Raw genomic sequence first — 19,158 nt, 5'->3', positions numbered from 1 at the left:
CAGGCGGCAAGCAGGATCGTCGGGGTCACAGGCAGGATTCGGTGGCAGACACAGCAAGCAGAATCTTCGGGTCACAGTCGGTTCGGTGGCAGGCAGCAAGCAAGGATCATCGGGGTCCAGGCAGGCGTCGGCAACAGGAGCAGGGCAGGGGAGCAGAAACTGAGACTAGGGAACGGACTGAGAATAGGGAACAGGAACTGAGACTAGGGAACAGGAACTTAGACTAGGGAGCAGGAAACAAACAGGGACAAACCAGATTACTAGCAAGGGCCTTTAATCAGTACAGGACTCCACACGGAACAGGAACAGAAGCATGGGAATAAGGAGGCTGGACACAAAACAAAGGCAAGGGAGAAACAAGAAACTATAAAGAACAGAGGACAGGAGCAACAAGGAGACGGACAGACAGAGGAACCCAAGAGCAGACAGAAAACAGCAGCACACCCGGTGGACGGAGAAAGGAACTGGGAGAGAGGGAGATCTAGGAAAATGTCAGGGCTGTTTCCTGTCACTATACTGGAGAGGCAATGTGCCCTTCTGTTTTTTTTCCCCATGCATGGTTCTCTCTTAAGAAGGGATACATAGCTGGGTTAGGAAGGAGCTGATAGATCTTCAACTAGAAAATGAGCATTAGTCCTTGAGACGTAGCTACTACATCATGGGGTCTCGCACTCCAGGGGCCTCATGATGTACTAGCTACGTCATAAGCTTCTTGCTCGTTTTTCTAGAGGAGATCGCGTTCACGCAGAATATGATTTACAATGATGTGAAATGAAAGGAGGACTCCTCCTCTTCAATTCTGTCATCAGTGACGGAGCGATCATGTGACTTATTCTGGAAAGCCTCAGCCCCTCCGGCACTCAAAGGGTTAATAGCATGACTTTCCCTGAACCTCACAAGGGCCTTTGAGTGGTAGCCTTCATGAGGTTCATGGAAAGTCATCAGAGCACCTAAGGGTTAAATATGCAAGAAAAATGCCATGTTTAATGATTTTAATCATAATAATCATTTTATCCATTTTCTTTTAATGATTTTGTTTATTCAAATTGTTTCAGAGATTTGGTTGTTTGATCCCTTGTGGCATCTGTGCATTTACAAAAGAATGTTTGAGAGTGAAAACAAAACTCTGGCAAAGGAAGGAGTTCTTCACTTTTTGGATACATATGGTGCCAGTTTTCTCCCAAGATCAGTAGCATTTTCAGAGGTAAGAATATTCTCTTTCACATGTTTAAATCTCACGCTATACTTTTTTAAGTACTACATCCAATCCTGTTAAAAAAAAATCCATTTAAAGCTACACCCCCCTATGTGGTGATGCATTTTGCGTCATCACAAGCTCCACCCTGTATGCGGTGACACGTTTTGTGTAATCATACTTCTACTGGCAAGGATATTTAAAGCAGCAATACACATTTGCTATTTTGTTAATTTTTTAACTTATTTGATTAGTTATTTTTTTAACTTATCTTATTCCTGGTCTCGACGTCCAGCTGTTGTGCTGGCACCAGGCAAAAATATTGACCAGGGCTCAGTATGGTGGTCCGTACTTTTTATTGGTCACCCCTACAGTCATTTATTTTTTAGAGAACTACAAAACATTTCATTTACTTTTTTTTAAATTACTATCTTATTTATGCTGGGAGGTCACTAGAAGCGGGCTTTACACTGTCGTTTCACAGCCGCTATAAGTTTAAAGCCCTGTGAAGAGGGTCAAAACCGGGTGTCACATGGTGAAACTGTGTGACTTGTCAGGTCTGTAAAACCATTACGTATGTCAGGTGAGCAAACTGGGAGGGCGCAAGATTTTCTAGGGGGGGCGCAAGATTTTTTAGGGGGGGGCGTGGTGGTTACAGAGGCCCCACGCTCTTCCCCAAGGCATTTAAACTGAATGCCGGGGGAGGCGTGATGCTCTAAGGGCACCAGTCCTTAGAAAAGACATTATGGTACTAGAGAAAGTGCAGAGAAAAGCCACCAAATTAATAAAGAGGATGGATAATCTGATTTATGAGGGGAGGCTAGCTAAATTAGATTTGTTTACATTAGAAAAGAGGCATCTAAGAGGGGGTATGATAACTATATATACAAATATATTTGGGGACAGTACAAGGAGCTTTCAAAATAATTATTCATTCCAAGGGCAGTACAAAGGACACTGGTCATCCCTTAAGGTTGGAGGAAAGGAGATTTCACCAGCAACAAAGGAAAGGGTTATTTTCAGTAAGGGCAGTTAAAATCTGGAATTCATTACCCATGGAGACTGTGATGGCAGATACAATAGATATGTTCAAAAAAGGTTGGACATCTTTTTAGAAAGGAAAGGTATACAGGGATATACCAAATAAGTAAACATGGGAGTAATCTGATTGCCAATTATTGGAGTAAGGAAGGATTTTTTCCCCCTTATGAGATATCATAGAAAGATATTTCAGTGGGGTTTTTGTTTGCCTTCCTCTGGATCAATATACTGTAAGTAGGGATGTAGGATAAAGTATCTGTCATCTAAATTTAGCATAGATTGAATTTGATGGACGTATGTTTTTTCAACCTCATCTACTATGTAACTATCAAAAGCCTTTGCAAAATCTTAGTAGACCATATCAACTGCATTACCCTGGTCTAAATTCCTACTTACTTCCTCAAAGAAACTAATAAGGTTAGTTTGGCATCACCTATCCTTCCTAAATCCATTTGAAATATTACTCTTCTGGAAACGTAAAAAGCAGCCGTATTAAATATTTCCCTAGGTAAATTGGTTTCCATTTTTCTTAATCATGTCTCTCTCTAATATTATTAACTTCAAATATGGGCAGTTTACATTGTTATCCAATAATATGATAATACTCCTGTTTTGTTAGAATAAAAAAAAATCAGGTGAGTGATTTGCTTTATTGATGCACTGATTCCTATGTCTGTAATCGTTGGCGTAACGGGCCATCTGTAAAGGTTATTGGTAATGTTTTTTTTTCTCATAACATTAGGTGGTGCAACTGATTTAACCCCATCACTGCCTGAGGTTGTTTTTCCAGTATTGCTTTCACTTTGACCTTTTCCTGTTAGGGTATTGTATTTAAGATTTGTCAGGTGGCTCTCAGGGAAGTTAAAATGGTTGCTGCTGTCAACACATTAACACAGCAGAGGTTGCCATGGCAAGTTAAAAACTCAACAAAACAATTAAAGTTTAAAAAAAAAAAAGAAAAGAAAGAAATAGAGCAGTGCAACATGAACCAGCAGTTTTTGATCTCATTTTAGTTTTTGTTGGGGATAGCTGCACTAACAGCATCTCATAACTTGGAGTGCAACAGGCTAGTTCCAAGGGACCTCCTATTTTAAATAAGGTAAATATATATACATAAAAAAACAGATAATCAGCACTAAAAAGCTGCACATGCAATAAAACCTATCAAAGGATAAAAATCAATAAATGATGCCAGGTATATAAGAAAAGGATATAGGGTAGATGGCTCAAATGTATCCTGGGTTCTGAGCAGCTTCAGCGGAATAAACCAAGTTCCAAACGAATCTAAAAACCAAAAAGCAGAAGCACATGCCCCATAGTGTATTATCATTTAATACAATATTTTATTTCAGAATTTTATATATATATATTTATGTGAAAATTTAAATCGGTGAGATACAGATTTGTAGCATCTGAGTCTTTCAACAATGTTTTTCTTTATGGAGTTCTAGGAATCATTAGACAAATGGGTAATTAATTAATTCAGTAGTCTTCCACAGCTTTCATGTCAAGTAAAGGAACTTTTTCTTAGTTAAGATGCCTGTTAGTTTGATTTGTTTTCAGTCACTGCACATCAGATGTTCACAATTCTTTACCCACTACATAATCTAATAATATTTTTATATTTTGCTAGTTTATCATTGGACCACTTATGAATGCAGTGTCAGATAGTGCCCTTTTTAGCAGGTAAGCGTCCAGATTATTGTTTGTTTCAACATACAGACTTTATACTTTTTGTTTGGTGAAGCTCTCTAGCAAATCTCCCTAAAACTTGGAAGCAAAAGTCAATTTTACTATATAAGGAGCATTATTGCTGAATCAAAATGTCAAGCTCTAATGACAACCAATGGATTTGGTAATGAGAGAAGCTGTAGCATTAATGTGTATTGCTCTTCAGAACACACATTTCTGGTTCTGTTTTTACCATTGCTATATAATCTGGGACTTTTTATTGTATTATTTCGTTTTTGATAATATTTATCTTATATAATTTGAAACTACTTAGATTTTTGGAATTGGTGAATTATTTTCCATTCACCTTAAATAACAAAGCTTAAAAAGTTGTCTTTGTGAAATCTAGTAAAATTGCGCTTGACAAAAATCTTTAAAAGACAAATCATACACGCACATTCCATCAAGCATACACAAAGTGTGATCAAATACTCTGAGCCCCCTAAACACATTCACATACATTATGTTGTGGTCCTCTTAACTATTACATTGTGTGAGGAGTAGAACTACAGCTACCAGCATGCCGTGCTGTAATCAGTGGAGTCATGGAACAAGTGTTGTGAACCACTCTCTTAATCATTGAATACCTGTGATCAATAGTTATGTGAAGAGACTGATTGCCCCCGCTGCTTGTAGTTCTTATCAGGTGAGGCAGCACGTCTTATGAAACATGCTTATTCATATTACAGCTCTTCCCCCTTATAACGCTGTGCATGGGGTCCAATTAATCACATTGTGTTATAAGCGGATCACATTAGAAATAATGTACAATTGTATGCATTGTACAATAAAGTATTTAAGATACCAATAATCGTGTTATAAAGTATTCATAAATATGAAAATTGGGAGCCACGCTTGCATCGTGTTATAAGCGGAATCGCGTTGTAACGGATCGCGTTATAACGGGATTGAGCTGTACATACACAATACAAAAAAAACATTTATTTAACTATTATATGCTGAAAAATTATTTGAAAATAGCACAGTTTTGAAATGTTACACTTTTCACAATTTCATATTATTTTTTTGTGTTTATTCAAATAGATCTGCAGGGCAGTTAAGTGGATCCTGCCCTCTTTTGGGAACAAAGTTCCAGACCTTTCTTACCACTTTTGTGTCCTCACTTCCAGAAGAAAATAGAGGTATGGCTTGTTTCTGTAGATAATTACGTTAATTGGTTATTTCTTGTTTTTCTTGCATTGGGTTAAAGGAGCATTTAGTGTTCCAACATAAGTTAACAGTCAGTAACTATCAGGAAATGATGGACAAGACCTTCCCCTCTACAACACTGTTTCCTTATGATACTAGCGTAAAACTCATCAAAACAATGTTATTTTACTGGTCATGTGCATCTCTTCTAATTCCCAAATTAAGTCCTCTGTTCAATTCCCAAACTAGGACCCCTCCTAAACATGAGAAGCGGTTCTAGTGAATGGAAGCTACTGCATTATTAAGTGTGCAATACCGCTCTTCTGAACATATACATTGGGATCCAAAGAGAGGATATACTACACAATCCAGCCAGATAATTTGACTAAAATGTGCATCCTCCATCTTTTTGTTAAAATCAAACAGTTTTACAAAGGGTTTATCACGGGCTTCAAACTAGGTTGATTACATTACGTTTTAGACTAAATCATGTACTGTAATGTGTTTTTAGTAGGCAATCCTGCTATGGCTTTCTGCTAGTGGCTAGAAAATGTTATATGAGAACATAGAAAACATTTTTAACTGTAGCTAAAATATTGTTAAATTCTCATTACCAGTTAATTTAGTTTTGTTATTCATTTTTGTCCCTGTACTTTTAGTTCAGATAAAAACATTTTTTTAAACTGTTTAAGACATATTTTAGGGTACAAAAACAAGGGAAACATCAATAATATATAAAATAATTTTGGGGCGCAATATTTCTTAGGCAATACATGCAAAGGTTTTATTACAGCCCTGACCCATATGACTGCCCCCGAGAACCAAGGAGGGAAAATGCTGTCATGGCCATAAGAGATCCTCCTACATGTGAGATGTGCCACCCTGGTGAATCAGCCAAAACATTGAACTGTTGTAGACCCCCTAAAACCTGGGTTGTTAATATAGGAAATCCATGGGTCCCAGGCTCTAGAAAATGTAGCACATTCCTCCTTCAGAAAAGAAGTGATCCTTTCCATGAGCATAACATGCCCTATCTGGAATTTAATAACATTCATGTAAGAAATACTAGGTTTTAACCATAATTCTGCTATACAACACAGTGCTGCTGTGAGAATGAGTTATCAATTTCTCTTCGACTGGGAGATTAGGCGGTGGCTTGTTTAATAGGGCTGCTGATGGGACAGGTCTCAATGAGCTGCCCAAGATTCTGTTAACTATGGAGAACTAGCTGTGCCCGGCATTACATACGCCGATCTAGCAGATCTTAAATGTTATTGATGAAACTTTACTCTTGGTTTTCACCACTCCCTGTAAAGCCTTTCTGTCTCTTGTCCCCTCTTCCCCATCTTTACTCTCTAATCCATCATGCCCTTCTCCTCTGTGCACTCTCCCCTCCCCTCTCTTTGTACTCCCTGCCTTACAGTGGCTGCACCTCTTTGTGCACACTACACTCCCTGCTCTCCTGTGTTTCTGTGGCAAGTCAGCCAGTGGGTGTTGTATCTTGTAGGCCAGGGGTATGCATGGATGTATGTATGTCTTTATTTATATAGCGCCATTAATGTACATAGCGCTTCACAGCAGTAATACACATGACGATCATATAAATAACAAATAATACAAGTAACACATCATGGGAAGAAGAGCTTCAGACATAAAAGTAACATTTAGGAAAAGGAGTCCTTGCTCTGAAGATCTTACAATCTAATTGGTAAGTAGGAGGTACGTACAGAGACAGTAGGAGGGCGTTCTGGTAAGTGCGTTTGCTAGAAGCCAAGCTTTATGTATCAGGTGTATAGTATCGGCCACAGTGCTACTCATATGCTCAGTAAAGCATGTGTGTTTTAAGGTGGGTCTTAAAGGTGGATAGAGAGGGAGCTAGTCTGATATTGAGGGGAAGGGCATTCCAGAGGTGTGGGGCAGTCAGTGAGAAGGGTTTAAGGTGGGAGAGGGCTTTAGATACAAAGGGGGTAGAGAGAAGACATCCTTGAGCGGAACACAAGAGTCGGGATGGTGCATAGTGAGAAATTAGGGCTGAAATGTAAGGAGTAGCAGAAGAGTGAAAAGCTTTAAAAGTGAGGAGGAGAATTGAGTGTGTGATACGGGATTTGATAGGAAGCCATGAGAGGGATTTCAGTAGGGGAGACGCTGAGAGAGATTTAGGAAAGAGTAGAGTGATTTTAGCAGCAACGTTTAGGATAGCTTGTAGGGAGACAGGTGAGAAGCATGAAGGCCTGACAGCAGGAGGTTACAGTAATTGAGACGGGAGAGAATGAGGGCCTGTGTCAGAGTCTTAGCAGTCGAGCAACAGAGGAAAGGGCGTATCTTTGTAATATTGCGGAGAAAAAAGCGACAGGGTTTAGCTACCTTTTGAATGTGAGAGGAGAATGTGAGCGAGGAGTCGAGTGTGACCCCTAGGCAGCGTGCTTGGGCTACTGGGTGAATGATGGTACTTCCAACAGTAATGTGGAAGGAGGTAGTAGGGCCAGATTTGGGATGAAATATGAGGAGCTCTGTTGTTGCCATATTAAGTTTAAGTAGGCGGAGGGCTAACCAGGATGATATAGTGGAGAGACATTCAGAAACTTTGGTCTGTACAGCAGGTGTACGGTCAGGGTTTGAAAAGTAAATTTGTGTGTGTCGTCAGCATAGAGGTAATATTTGAACCCAAGAAATATGATTAGGTCACTGGGGCAGGACGGCCTGTAGGCGAGGTCAGATAATAGTCCACACGTGCAGTTTCAGGGTAAACCAAATGTTGAATGGTTTTATTTCTCCACAACACAAATAAACATTTGGGCACACTGTCCCTTTAAGGCAAAACAAAAGTCATAAAAAAACGCCTACTCACCATAGGGAGATCTTGCTAAACATTCCAGGCCCTATCTTTTGGGCTGGCTGGCTTTGTCCAGTTCCCAACCCCTAAACATTTACCACAATAGTTATGAACAATCTTAAAGTCATTACTGTAGCTTTGGGAATCTCTGTCCCTAGAGAGAGTTTGGAAATCCGTCTGGATAGGAGCTTGCACAGGACAGCTCTGTAGTCTGAGTCAGCCACCTACTACAAGCAGTAGCCACCTTATCAAGCTGGTTGTCAGCTGTCTCAGCTTACTTCCTGATTGCCCAAGTATTCTTACTGGGTTAACCTTCTGAGTGCTGGATGAAGGACTCAGATGTATGTTTCCCAGGCATAATTATCAATATCTGACTTCACCCTGTCACAGTCACCTAGAGAGTGTGTGTAAAGATAGACAGGGAGAGGTCCCAGGACAGAGCCCTATGGTATAGGGAGGAGTTACAAATGTTTGTGAGCGTAAGGATTATAGTAGGTGCAAGAGGTTTTAGAAGATGGGAGGGAATGGGGTCAAGAGGGCAGGTGGTAGAGGGAGAAGAGGAGATCAGCAACAACGCATCCTCTTCTGGGACAGCGGAAAAGAGTCAAGGAAGGCAGGAGGAGAATTATAGTAGGAAGAGGTGCAGGATAGGAGGAGGAAACGGGATGTTCTGATCTATGGATTCCACCTTATCCTTGAAATAGTCGGCAAAGTCCTGAGGTGAGATGGAGGAAGAAGAACATGCAGCTGAGGGTGGTCTGAGTAGGGAGTCAAAGATAGAGAAGAGTTGGCGTGGGTTAGACGTGTGTGTGTTGATTAGTGAAGAAAAGTAGGTTTGTTTAGCGTGGGAGAGGGCAGAATTGAAACAGGATAGCATAAATTTGTAGTGAAGGAAGTCTGTGAGAGTGTGAGATTTCCTCCAGAGGTGTTCAGAGGAACGAATGCAGGAACGCAGCATGCACGTGTGGCAATTTAGCCAGTGCCTGGGGTTAGGGCGAGAACGACAGAGAAAAAGCGGGGTATGTAGATCAAGAGAGGAGGATAGGGCAAAGTTGCAGTTCCTGACCAGGTTTATAGGGTCTGAGAAAGAGCTGAGAGAGGAGAGGGAGGAGCGTAAAGTGGAATCAAAAGCTGGTAGGTCTCTGCAGAAACGAGGGGTAGATGGAGGTGGGGCAGAGAGAGAGAGAGAAAATTAGATGAGGTGATTGGTCAGAGAGATGAAAGGGAGAAATCAGAGAGAGAAAAGATTTAGTGAAAACCAGGTCTAGGTAGTGGCCATCCTTGTGGGTGCTGTCTGCAGTCCACTGTTGAAGGCTAGAGGTTAGAGAGAGAAGGCGGGAGGCTCAAGGGAGAGAGGGATCATCAATATGGCAGTTGAAGTCCCCAAAGAGAAGAACAGGGAGTCAGATGGGAGAAAGGAGGAGAGCCAGGATTCAAAGTGAGAGAGAAAGGCAGAAGGGGGGTTAGAAGAGGTAGGTGGACGATAGATGACCGCCACATGGACATGGAGAGGAGAGAAAATCTGGACGGTGTGAGCCTCAAAGGGAAAACCAAGAGAGGGAGGAATAGAAAGGGTTCGGTAGCGACAGAGAGGAGTGGAGGAGTCCCACGCCTCCAATTCTGCCATCAGGGCGCGGAGTGTGGAAGAAAGAAATGCCACCATAAGAGAGGGTAGCTTCCAGTGCTGAGTCAGACTTAGGAAGCATGGTCTTAGTTATAGCAAAGAGAAGCAGAGAGTGAGAGAAAAAGAAGTCATGCACAGAGAGGAACTTGTTAGAAAGGGAGCGTGCATTCCAAAGGGCACAGGAGAAAGGGAGAGTGACAGGGGATGGGTATGAGGTTAGAGGGGTTGACACCAGAAGGAGTAGAAGTTGCGCGTGGGAGGCGAGGACGAGAGCATGAAGAAATAAGACAGGGACCACGATTGGGAGAGATATCCCCAGAAGCAAGGAGGAGAAGCATGGAAAGAAAGAGGATGTGTGAGGATGATTTGTAAGGGTGTGTTTTACTGCTGGGGCTATAGCTGTGTAGTGTCAGCGGGCGCAGGTAAGAAAGGAGTTGATGTGAGTTGAAAAGTGGCGAAGGAAGGAGAGATGAAGATTTATGAATAGAGTAAGAGACATAGGGATTGATTCACTAAGCAGTGATAACTGCTTTTAAGTACGATAAATGCCTTTTAAGACCGATACTGCCTGCTGCGCGATTCACTAAGCAGTGATAACAGTGCTTTATCTGCCGTAAAAGGCATTTTTTTCAGCCAGGGGAAAAAAATATGTCCAATCAGGCAAAAAACGGCAAACGCACCGTTTTTTGCCAGTCAGTGTGATTCACTAAGCAGTGATAAGGGAATCGTACTTTAAAAGCACGCCAGATTTTTGCACCAGCTAAAGGCTGGCCCAAAAGGAATGGAGCCATGAAGAAAATAATTGTTTACGGTTTTTTTTTTTGCCACACAATTAATACAACAGGCCGGCGGGTGTCCCCAGGTGATTCACGCGAGAGTCCCCAATAACGGGGCCTGTATTATGAAGAAGGGGGTCCCCGAGGCTGAAACCAATGCGGTTCAGCTCAGTAGACCCCCTGCTCTTGTACACTATGCTCAAAATCAATATTCTTAATGCACGATCGCCTGTAGGAGCCGTGCATGGAGACGCAGCGTCTCCATGCAGCTCTTACTGGCTGCTTTTTTTTCTATCAGCTATTGAGCTATAGAATTTTAAGCACGATACCAGGGTAAAAGAAAACAGCTCGCACGATCGGGCATGTTTTTGCCCGCACCTAACCAAATGCGCTTCACTTCTTAGTGAATTCCGCGTCTGGCTTAATTTTTTATCGTGGGATTACAAATTTCCCAATCGGGCGCAAAAGCTCACTGCTTAGTGAATCGCCCCCATAGTGAGTCTGGTAGAAAGAAGCACGTATTTCGAGAAGAAGTGAAGTCACAGGAAATATAAATAGTAGAGGCGGCATGGCAGCAATAGTTGTCACGAGAGACCAGGCAGTTTACACCTTTTTACCAGGATCATTCATTGAGCAAAACAATTTAATTAAATAAATTGTAATTTATTCGGCATAAATTCGCATACACACAATGAAACACAAAATACAGACGAAAAGCACACTTACTGGGGGTCGAAAACTAGACTCTTCTAGGTGCAGGGAACTCAAATTAAGAGTTTTACCCTGACCGGGACTTAGCCTGGAATCTCCTGGTTCCCAAATTGGCGTGACGTTCCACACCCCACACTCCCTTCTCTTCTGAGAACTTGGACTCTTTTGACCATGAGCTACCACCGATCTTCTGTAACCGAAATCGGCATCAAATCCCAACCGCGATTGCAGCGTTTGATTTTGAGAACTTGGGTGCTAAAAACGGGACTTAGAATCTGACGAGCAGACTTTCCTGGCTTGAAATCGAAGCCGGTTGCTCTGCTCTTTGTGCAAGAGCATCTTTGAAAAGCCCACCCGCACTTCTACTATTAGAAATCTCAAACCTGATTGGCTCAGACGTTTCTTATAGTATTCTGAGTTGTATTCATGAAACTCAGCAGCCAATCATCATGTGGGAACTTTTTCAGTAGCCGATCAGAACCAAGCCGGTCTGAAAACCGGGTCAGCGGGAAATCTGAAATTGCCAAGGGACATGCGCAAGTTGCCACCTCCGTCCCTGGTTAACTCTTTGCACCCGCTGGGTCAGGCTCCACTAAGTCTGGCAGAACAAATGGCAGCCCGGACGACGGCCATTGTGCCCCAGACTTGGGTACTTGAGCCCTTCCCTGCTACTCACATGGCTTTCACACCTCCTACATCCTCTGGCTACTTTGAACTAGATGTCCAGCAGACTTACTGGCACCTATGGGTTAGCCCTGGCAGCCTGTCTGAACATCGGTTCCGAAAGTCCGAACTCATTACAGTAGACAACAGTACATTTCAATGTATTAATAAAATATACTTTATTACATCTTATCAGCCTGTATTCCCCACACTGTTTATTGGACTTAGACTGGACTCTGAGTGTCCCCTCACAACCTTATCTACGGTTAGAGCACCCATGAATCCAATGCAGGTTCTGGGCTACCTGGGCATTAACTGGGGTATCCACCTTAACCTAGGGACCCCTTCCGTTACAGGGACAATTGTCATCCTTTTGCCCCATTTACCTTTCTGGGCTATGGTGAAGCATGATTCCCAGGTACATTTTTAGGGGAACCATCAACTCTGGACCCCAAGTACCTAGGCATATTCTGACAATTCCTCCGCAAACCCCCCCTTGAAACTCATGCCCAACAATCCCTGCTCACTGACATGCCCTAAAAAGATAAAAACACATAAGGTACATGTAAAGCATACATTGTTACTAGCTAACTCTCTTGAATCCTTATGCTTGGATCAGGGTTAACCAAAAACTGGCGTAACCTTTATTTAGAGCCTGGTTACCCCCTTACCGTCACAATAGTTTAGTGCAGTCTGGGATAGATAATATCCTCCTTTCCATCGTAGTTCAAATCCAGGATTCAAGGCCAGTAGGTGTTGTGTTGTCCACTTGTCCCTGTTTAACTCTAGACTGTATGCTACTTAAAAAAAGTGCTACTTTAAAGATGGAATGCTTTACATGCAGGCTGCTTCCAAACTGGGGGGCGTGAGATTTTCTTGGGGGAGACCGGCACTTAGAGGCCCCACGCTCTTCCCCAAAATTAATTTAAATTAAATGCCGAGGGATCACGCAAGGCTTCTGTAACTCCCTTACATGATCTCCGGGGCTTCTGGCGGCACGTCACCATAGTGTCAAATGACGTCGCGTTGCCATGACATGACGTTGTGATGTCAGAAATGCCGGTGACAAGGTAAGGGGGCAGGGGGGGAGGCGCACACACACACACACCTGAGACCATAGTGAGGGGAGGATTAGGCAATTCCACAAGACATGAGAAAGTGATCCATAATGTCCACTGCCTCTGAAGCATCTGGGAGAGACATTTTTATTAACCTTTTGGAGGCGAGAGGGAGTGAAATACCAACAATATGAAAGTTTCTAAGCATTTTCTTTAATTGTTGTGCATGTAGAAATTTTGGATGCAGCTTCCCAAATCTCATCCCAGGCCTAAACCTCCAGTGTCTCGCCCAACTCCTCCTCCCACTTGTGCATAAAGAAATGTTTATTTCCATTATCTGGACTAAGAATAATACGCTAGGGAGCAGTTATCAAGCTTTTCTCAAGATATCTGGAATGAAAAGGGGACTCCAAGAAGGTAGTTGTCGGAGAAGCTATACCAGAGATAAAACTGGAAACAAATGTGTACTTGTGGCGGAACCTGTATTTATCTTTAAGGGCAGCAAACAAAACTATGCTATTAAGACTATTAAGTTCCTAACAGGTGACACCAGCAAATCTCCAGGTTGTGAAAAAAACACTTATGCATCCCTGGTTCAAACATAATAAACATAAAGGAATAATTCTGGAATTACTTGTAGTCAATTTGTGTTTAAATTTCAATAGATCCCATAAGTTTAGAGAATGAGTTATAACAGTGTGAGGTAACCCTGATGATCTGCTAGACTTGGAGAGCCACAGTAGTGAGTTGATCTCCACAAGGTCCAATGCATATTTACAATATCGACCCACTCACGAGTACCCCGGTTCGAATTCATTATACAAGTTGGCTAATCTGGGAAACGTAATAATACCAAGAGAGATTAGGCATCGCCAACCCCCCCACCAGATCTCAATCAGCCTCTGTAATGTAGATTCAGATGCTGATAATTTAATTAACAATTGTATTAATTTCTCCATTTATTTGTTCAGGGGCTTTCCTGTTGAAATTTATCAAGAAGGTGACCACTAGGCACTGGTGTGCAGTTCCCATATTGTTTATATCGAAAGCATTGGCTCATATTCCAGCATGTAAAGCATGGGGTGTAGAAGGGCTTCTTCTGCTCAGGTAATTGTTTGTTGTATGAATACTGTATGATCATGTGATCTAAAATGCTATTAATTGTGTAATCTAATCTATAATCTAGTGTGTGTGTGTGTGTGTGTGTCTCACATTTCAGTCCATTTTTGGCCTAGCCTTTTGCAAAATTAGTTAAATAGCAGTCTAATAGGATAGATTTTCTACTTGAAATCTGCCTCCTCGATTACTTAAATTTTATCTTTCGTACGACAGAGGATATTGATATAGGCCTATAAACAAAGAAGAAATTACAAAATAAAATTGATGACGAGACCTATCCTTAATGGGGTAGAGGAATGGCTTGTTTATGAACCCCTTCTAATTACTTAACCTGTGCAATATTGGTGCAAAAAAATATATAGCAAATAAAAATATCACTTGTGAGCACATTCAGATGTGTCTGGCAGGTCTGGAACCCTGCTTTTCACCATTAACTCTTAGAATACAGTGCTTCCTCTGTAACTAGGGATTCTGGGAAATTACATGCAAATGAGTACACAGTGTCACCTTTTACTTCATATCCATTTTGACATGGACCCCCCTAAGCATATGCCTGCCATATTACACCGCTTTTCGGCACAGCCTACTCACAGACAGCGATTTAGACCTTTTGGGTCTCTTCAGTGTGAGACTGGTTATACTAGCTTTGCAATGTGACGTTGGAGTAGGTTCCAACCGCATATAATAGAATATCTAATTTCTTGGAGAGCAATATTAAAATAATATCTAATTTCTTTTCATTCATTTTTTTTTTTTTTTTAAATCTGTTGCTAATAATGAACTCAGGTATGCACCAGTTTCGGACATCAGAGCGGCTACAGATATAGATGAGGACTGTGGCAAACGAGTATGGGCATTGGAGGGCCCCAAAATAGGGCAGGGACGGATGTGGATTGCTTGAAAGTTCACAGGAAGGTGCATTTGGACAGATTTCAAAGCCAGAATTGGGTGCATTCCTTAAAAATCTTTAAATGTAATAAAAAAAACATGAACAGTCTATTTTTCCACCGTAACATATGGATGATACTAGGCAGATGTGACAAGCAGCATGCAAGGTAATAGGTTGTTCTGGGTATAGACTTTTATATTTAAACTCCTATTCCTTCCTGCTGTCCTGGTTAAAGATAGTTGACATTTCCTTCATTTTTACTAAAATAAAGCGGTCAATAGAATAAAGAATAAACTGAAGTAGTGTTGACATTTGTGATCTTGCCTTCATTGTGTAATATGTAATGCATACCAATTGCAGAGAAGTATTGCAGTGTACTATGACTACACATCAAATTCTGCTTCGAGGAGCTGCCCAATGTTTTCTTCTTCAAGCTGCCATGAAATTAACAGATGTTGTAAGTATCTTTGAGAGATCTTTTGTGATTAAATCTTGAAAGTTGGTAGTAAATCCTGCAAACACTGAAGTTGCATTTTTGCGTTTAAGTTGCAAAAAAGGGTAGCTGATGAGAGTTAGGGATGGTCTTTTTTTTGTGGGGAAAAACTATATAGCTTAGATCAGTTTACATATGGAGAAATAGTGGCAATGGGGATATGTACCAATAACGTGAGGAACGTTACAAAGGTCTTGTAACGCCGCTGTTCATTTAATTGACTGAAAGTATCATTTTAGAAGAAAACGGTGTAGGATATGCAGGCAATTTATGATTCAGGGAGATTAATCATTCTTAGACCCAATAAACCAAAATTGCCAATGTTAACCCCTGTATGACACTTACCCATACGTGTCACTCTGGTGCTGAATAACATTTAATTGGAAGGAGAGACGCTAAGAGCATCTCCCAAAATATTGGAAGGGTTAAGAAAGGGGGACCTCTTGACTAAAATGTCTGTAATATGTGGGAAAATAACATTAAAGCATGAATTTGTATTATAATCTACAGCAATGGTGTTGAAACTCTGCCCTCAATGGCTACCAACAGGCCAGGTGTGAGGGATATCCCTGCTTCAGCACAAGTGGCTCTATCAAAATGGCTGAGCCACCTGTGCTGAAGCAGGGATATCCTTAAAACCTGGCCTGTTGGTAGCCCAGGAGGACTGAGTTTCAGCACCACTGATCTACAGCATCTATTGGGGGGGTAAGGGGGCCATGTGGTATTTCTAAAAATATTATCGTTATTGTGACTTTAACAATTGCTAGCATCAAAAAATCCAAAATGTCTTCAGCAGTGGGGGGTACAAACACCCTCAGGGCTAAATGGGTTGAATTACTTAGTATAGTAGTGGACAAAAAGTTAAATGTTATGGTCACAAGTGTACCTCTTTCAACCTCGGTGATTTAACCTATGTCCTAATTTGACCTTTTCATTAATGAGTATAGTTTGAACATTTGTTTACATAAAACATATTTTATAATTATTATTCGATATTGTTTTCTCTTAAGTACTTTCACATATGCTATATGTATTGTTAATGCCTTTAATATGATTATCATCACATGAACTTGTTAACAAAATAAAGAATATTCAAAATCTCAAAATATATTGCATAGCAGTGGGTATGTTAACATAGCAGTCGGTAGATTTTTTCTATATAGTTTTACGTTTTAGTTTAAAATTCGTTTATCTTTTTAGGAAAGAGTATCTTTTGCAGATATTTCAAGTTTTCTGATGTCCTTGAGATCTGATGAATCTTTACACAGAGGAAGTAAACTCTGGAAAGAGGTATGATTTAATAACACGAAAGACGTGCCTAATCAGTGTTTTAAAATGAACCTAAATATGGTACGGTGTATCGTAATGGTAAAGAACATTTATCGACTTATGAGCACATCCACATGTCTCAAGACTGGTCCCCAAACTTTTCTTACCACATAATCACACTGCATACAGGGATTCCTGTACAATACAGCTGAACGCCATTATAGCGTGGTGCTTGGGGTCCACAGAATGCGATCGCATAACAAAAACATTTTGGGGCACGAACATTAAACCACTCGGGGGTTCCACGGCCGCTGGAGGGGGAGAGCTGGGATTACTCTCCCAGCTGTCCCACATCCGGGCGACGCAGCGGCACCCCCACACAGGACTTACCCGGCATCAGCTGGCAGCTCTTTCCTCTCCCTGCTTCTGCCTTCAGCTTCCGGCAGACGGGGAGAGAGAGGAAAATCACAGCCATCTCCCTTAAAGAGACAGTGTGTGTGTGTGTGTGTGTGTGTGTGTGTGTGTGTGTGTGTGTGTGTGTGTGTGTGTGTGTGTGTGTGTGTGTGTGTGTGTGTGTGTGTGTGTGTGTGTGTGTGTCCGCCCAAATGTAGACATCCCCCCCCCCCCCTCATTTTCTTTCTGTCCCTCACTTCACAGCGCAGGCTATGGATTAACAACGCTTGTGCAAACCCTTATGCTTTCTTTGTTTGAAGTCAGCGGGCACCACTCACTGCTGGGGAATAAGGGTATTTAATGTCAGGGCTGACAGGGAGAAGGGGGGGCATGTGAGGCACTGCGGGGCAATTATATAATAAAGGGAGAGTTGTACAATAAAGGTTTAGTTCAGATCTCATGCTCCAAGCAGCATGCAGGAAGATTATATAACCACTAATGGGGGGCCGTGGAGGGCTAGAGAGCATGTAGTGGCAAGAGAGAAGGCATTATAGTAGGGCAATAAATGGCAGGGTAGAGGGCACTATAGTAGGGCAATAAATGGCAGGGTAGAGGGCACTATAGTAGGGCAATAAATGGCAGGGTAGAGGGCACTATAGAAGGGCAATAAATGGCAGGGTAGAGGGCATTATAGGAGGGAAATAAGTGGCAGGTTAGAGAGGGCATTATGAGTAGGAATGAGCAGTATACAGAGCACATGCAAAGGCAGTAGTGGATCAGCAGCTGTAAATACTAAGGGACAGCAGTAATTTGAGGCGTCATGTTCCGCTTGCTGCTTCAATATGTAGTCATACTTAATATGACTTTACAATGCAGCATATCCACCTTCAGAGCGAGGAGAGACATCATGCATGAAATGCTGCATTAACTATTCCATACTGCTGGCGGTTTTATCTTATCTCATGTCTGAACCAAAATCCCGCTCGATAAAACCAATCCTTCCTTTTCATCATCTGTCACAGCAGATCACCGTGCAGCTCCCATTAATGGTAACCGGCGTCAAATGACACTGTGGGGTCACGTGACGTTGTGTTGCCATGGCGACGTCACGTCACATGACCCTGGAGCCAAGGAGGGGGGGTGCAGGTCAAGCTCCCTGCCACCTAGCACATGAAAAGCAGGGAAGATAGAAAACAGCATGGTAATAGATCTGCTGCTTATTTAATTGGCAGCCACGCTCAAACCGCATTATAAGCGGATCCGTGCTGTATCGGATTGTGCTATAACGGGGTTGAGCTGTATTGTGTTATCGGTGCTCTTCATCTTTACTGTACCGTGGAGGGTTTTTGTATACCTTTTTTTCTGCACCATAACTTGTTTGTGTATGGTGTAACTAAATATTTACTTGTTTTTTTCTTTGCTTTAGCTGTGTAATTGGCTTTGTGACAACGACAAGTTCTTCAAAGAGTCTACATCTTATGAATTTACTAAAGAGCTTGGAAGGTCTTCATTAAATATATATGTGCAGAGTTTAGTGGAAAATTACCTTAAAGTGCCTGCTTCAAAAGGTAATGTTAACTGGTCAAAGGCTGTGTAGTTGTTATTATTTGAGAACATGTATGGGCACCCGTGAATTAACACCCCTTGGTGTAGCATTATAGCCGTTAACAGTTCTTGTTACTGCTTTTATTCCCTGTTGTGCAATTACACTGTGAAGATGTTTGAGTAGCTATCCACTGGCAATTTTTTAAACACCATTTTTAAATATGTTTAGCCGATTTAGAATCACAGGAGATTACGGGTTACAGGTTTTGGAATTTTGAAACCACGGCAATTTAAACCACTGATTCACACTGTGGTTTAAAGAGAGAAGCTCAATTATTGTAGTGGGAAATTGTGGCTATTTCAAATTGGAAGTCTGCTTTATGATGCTGCTGCTACCAAGTGCAATGAATGAGCTTGGGGGGACCCCAGGTTCAGGTAACATATAAAAAATGATATCCATGTGTGGGAGGCACTGCTGTTTTATAGGAGCTGCATGTTGGACTCTTGAAAACAGTGACATTACTACCTCCTGTTTTTAACTGGATTAGTATACAAAATAGGTAGGCATTGTACAATTGGTTACTTTTTTTTAAAATATTCACATTTACTGGCACCCGTCACCATTTACACTGCCTATTATACTCTCCGTTGTTATCTAATATTACCCAA

General features: G+C 41.6%; 1 protein-coding gene across 4 annotated transcripts in view; it reads left to right on the top strand.

Moving 5' to 3' along the window:
• Positions 1–19,158, top strand: part of TARBP1 (tRNA guanosine 2 -O-methyltransferase TARBP1) — a 113,953-nt gene that overhangs the window by 20,798 nt on the left and 73,997 nt on the right. For all 4 annotated transcript variants that reach the window (XM_075596792.1, XM_075596793.1, XM_075596794.1 and 1 more), the window contains exons 4-10: positions 1,056–1,204; positions 3,870–3,922; positions 5,012–5,109; positions 13,753–13,888; positions 15,150–15,246; positions 16,483–16,572; positions 18,371–18,512. In XM_075596792.1, coding sequence (XP_075452907.1) covers positions 1,056–1,204; positions 3,870–3,922; positions 5,012–5,109; positions 13,753–13,888; positions 15,150–15,246; positions 16,483–16,572; positions 18,371–18,512 — 765 coding nt within the window. The remainder of the gene's footprint in view (positions 1–1,055; positions 1,205–3,869; positions 3,923–5,011; positions 5,110–13,752; positions 13,889–15,149; positions 15,247–16,482; positions 16,573–18,370; positions 18,513–19,158) is intronic.

This window comes from Ascaphus truei, chromosome 4, assembly GCF_040206685.1.
Source record: "Ascaphus truei isolate aAscTru1 chromosome 4, aAscTru1.hap1, whole genome shotgun sequence".
Lineage (NCBI taxonomy): Eukaryota > Metazoa > Chordata > Amphibia > Anura > Ascaphidae > Ascaphus > Ascaphus truei.
The sequence above is the reverse complement of the archived record's forward strand: the minus strand, read 5'-3'. Positions and strand labels throughout refer to the sequence as shown.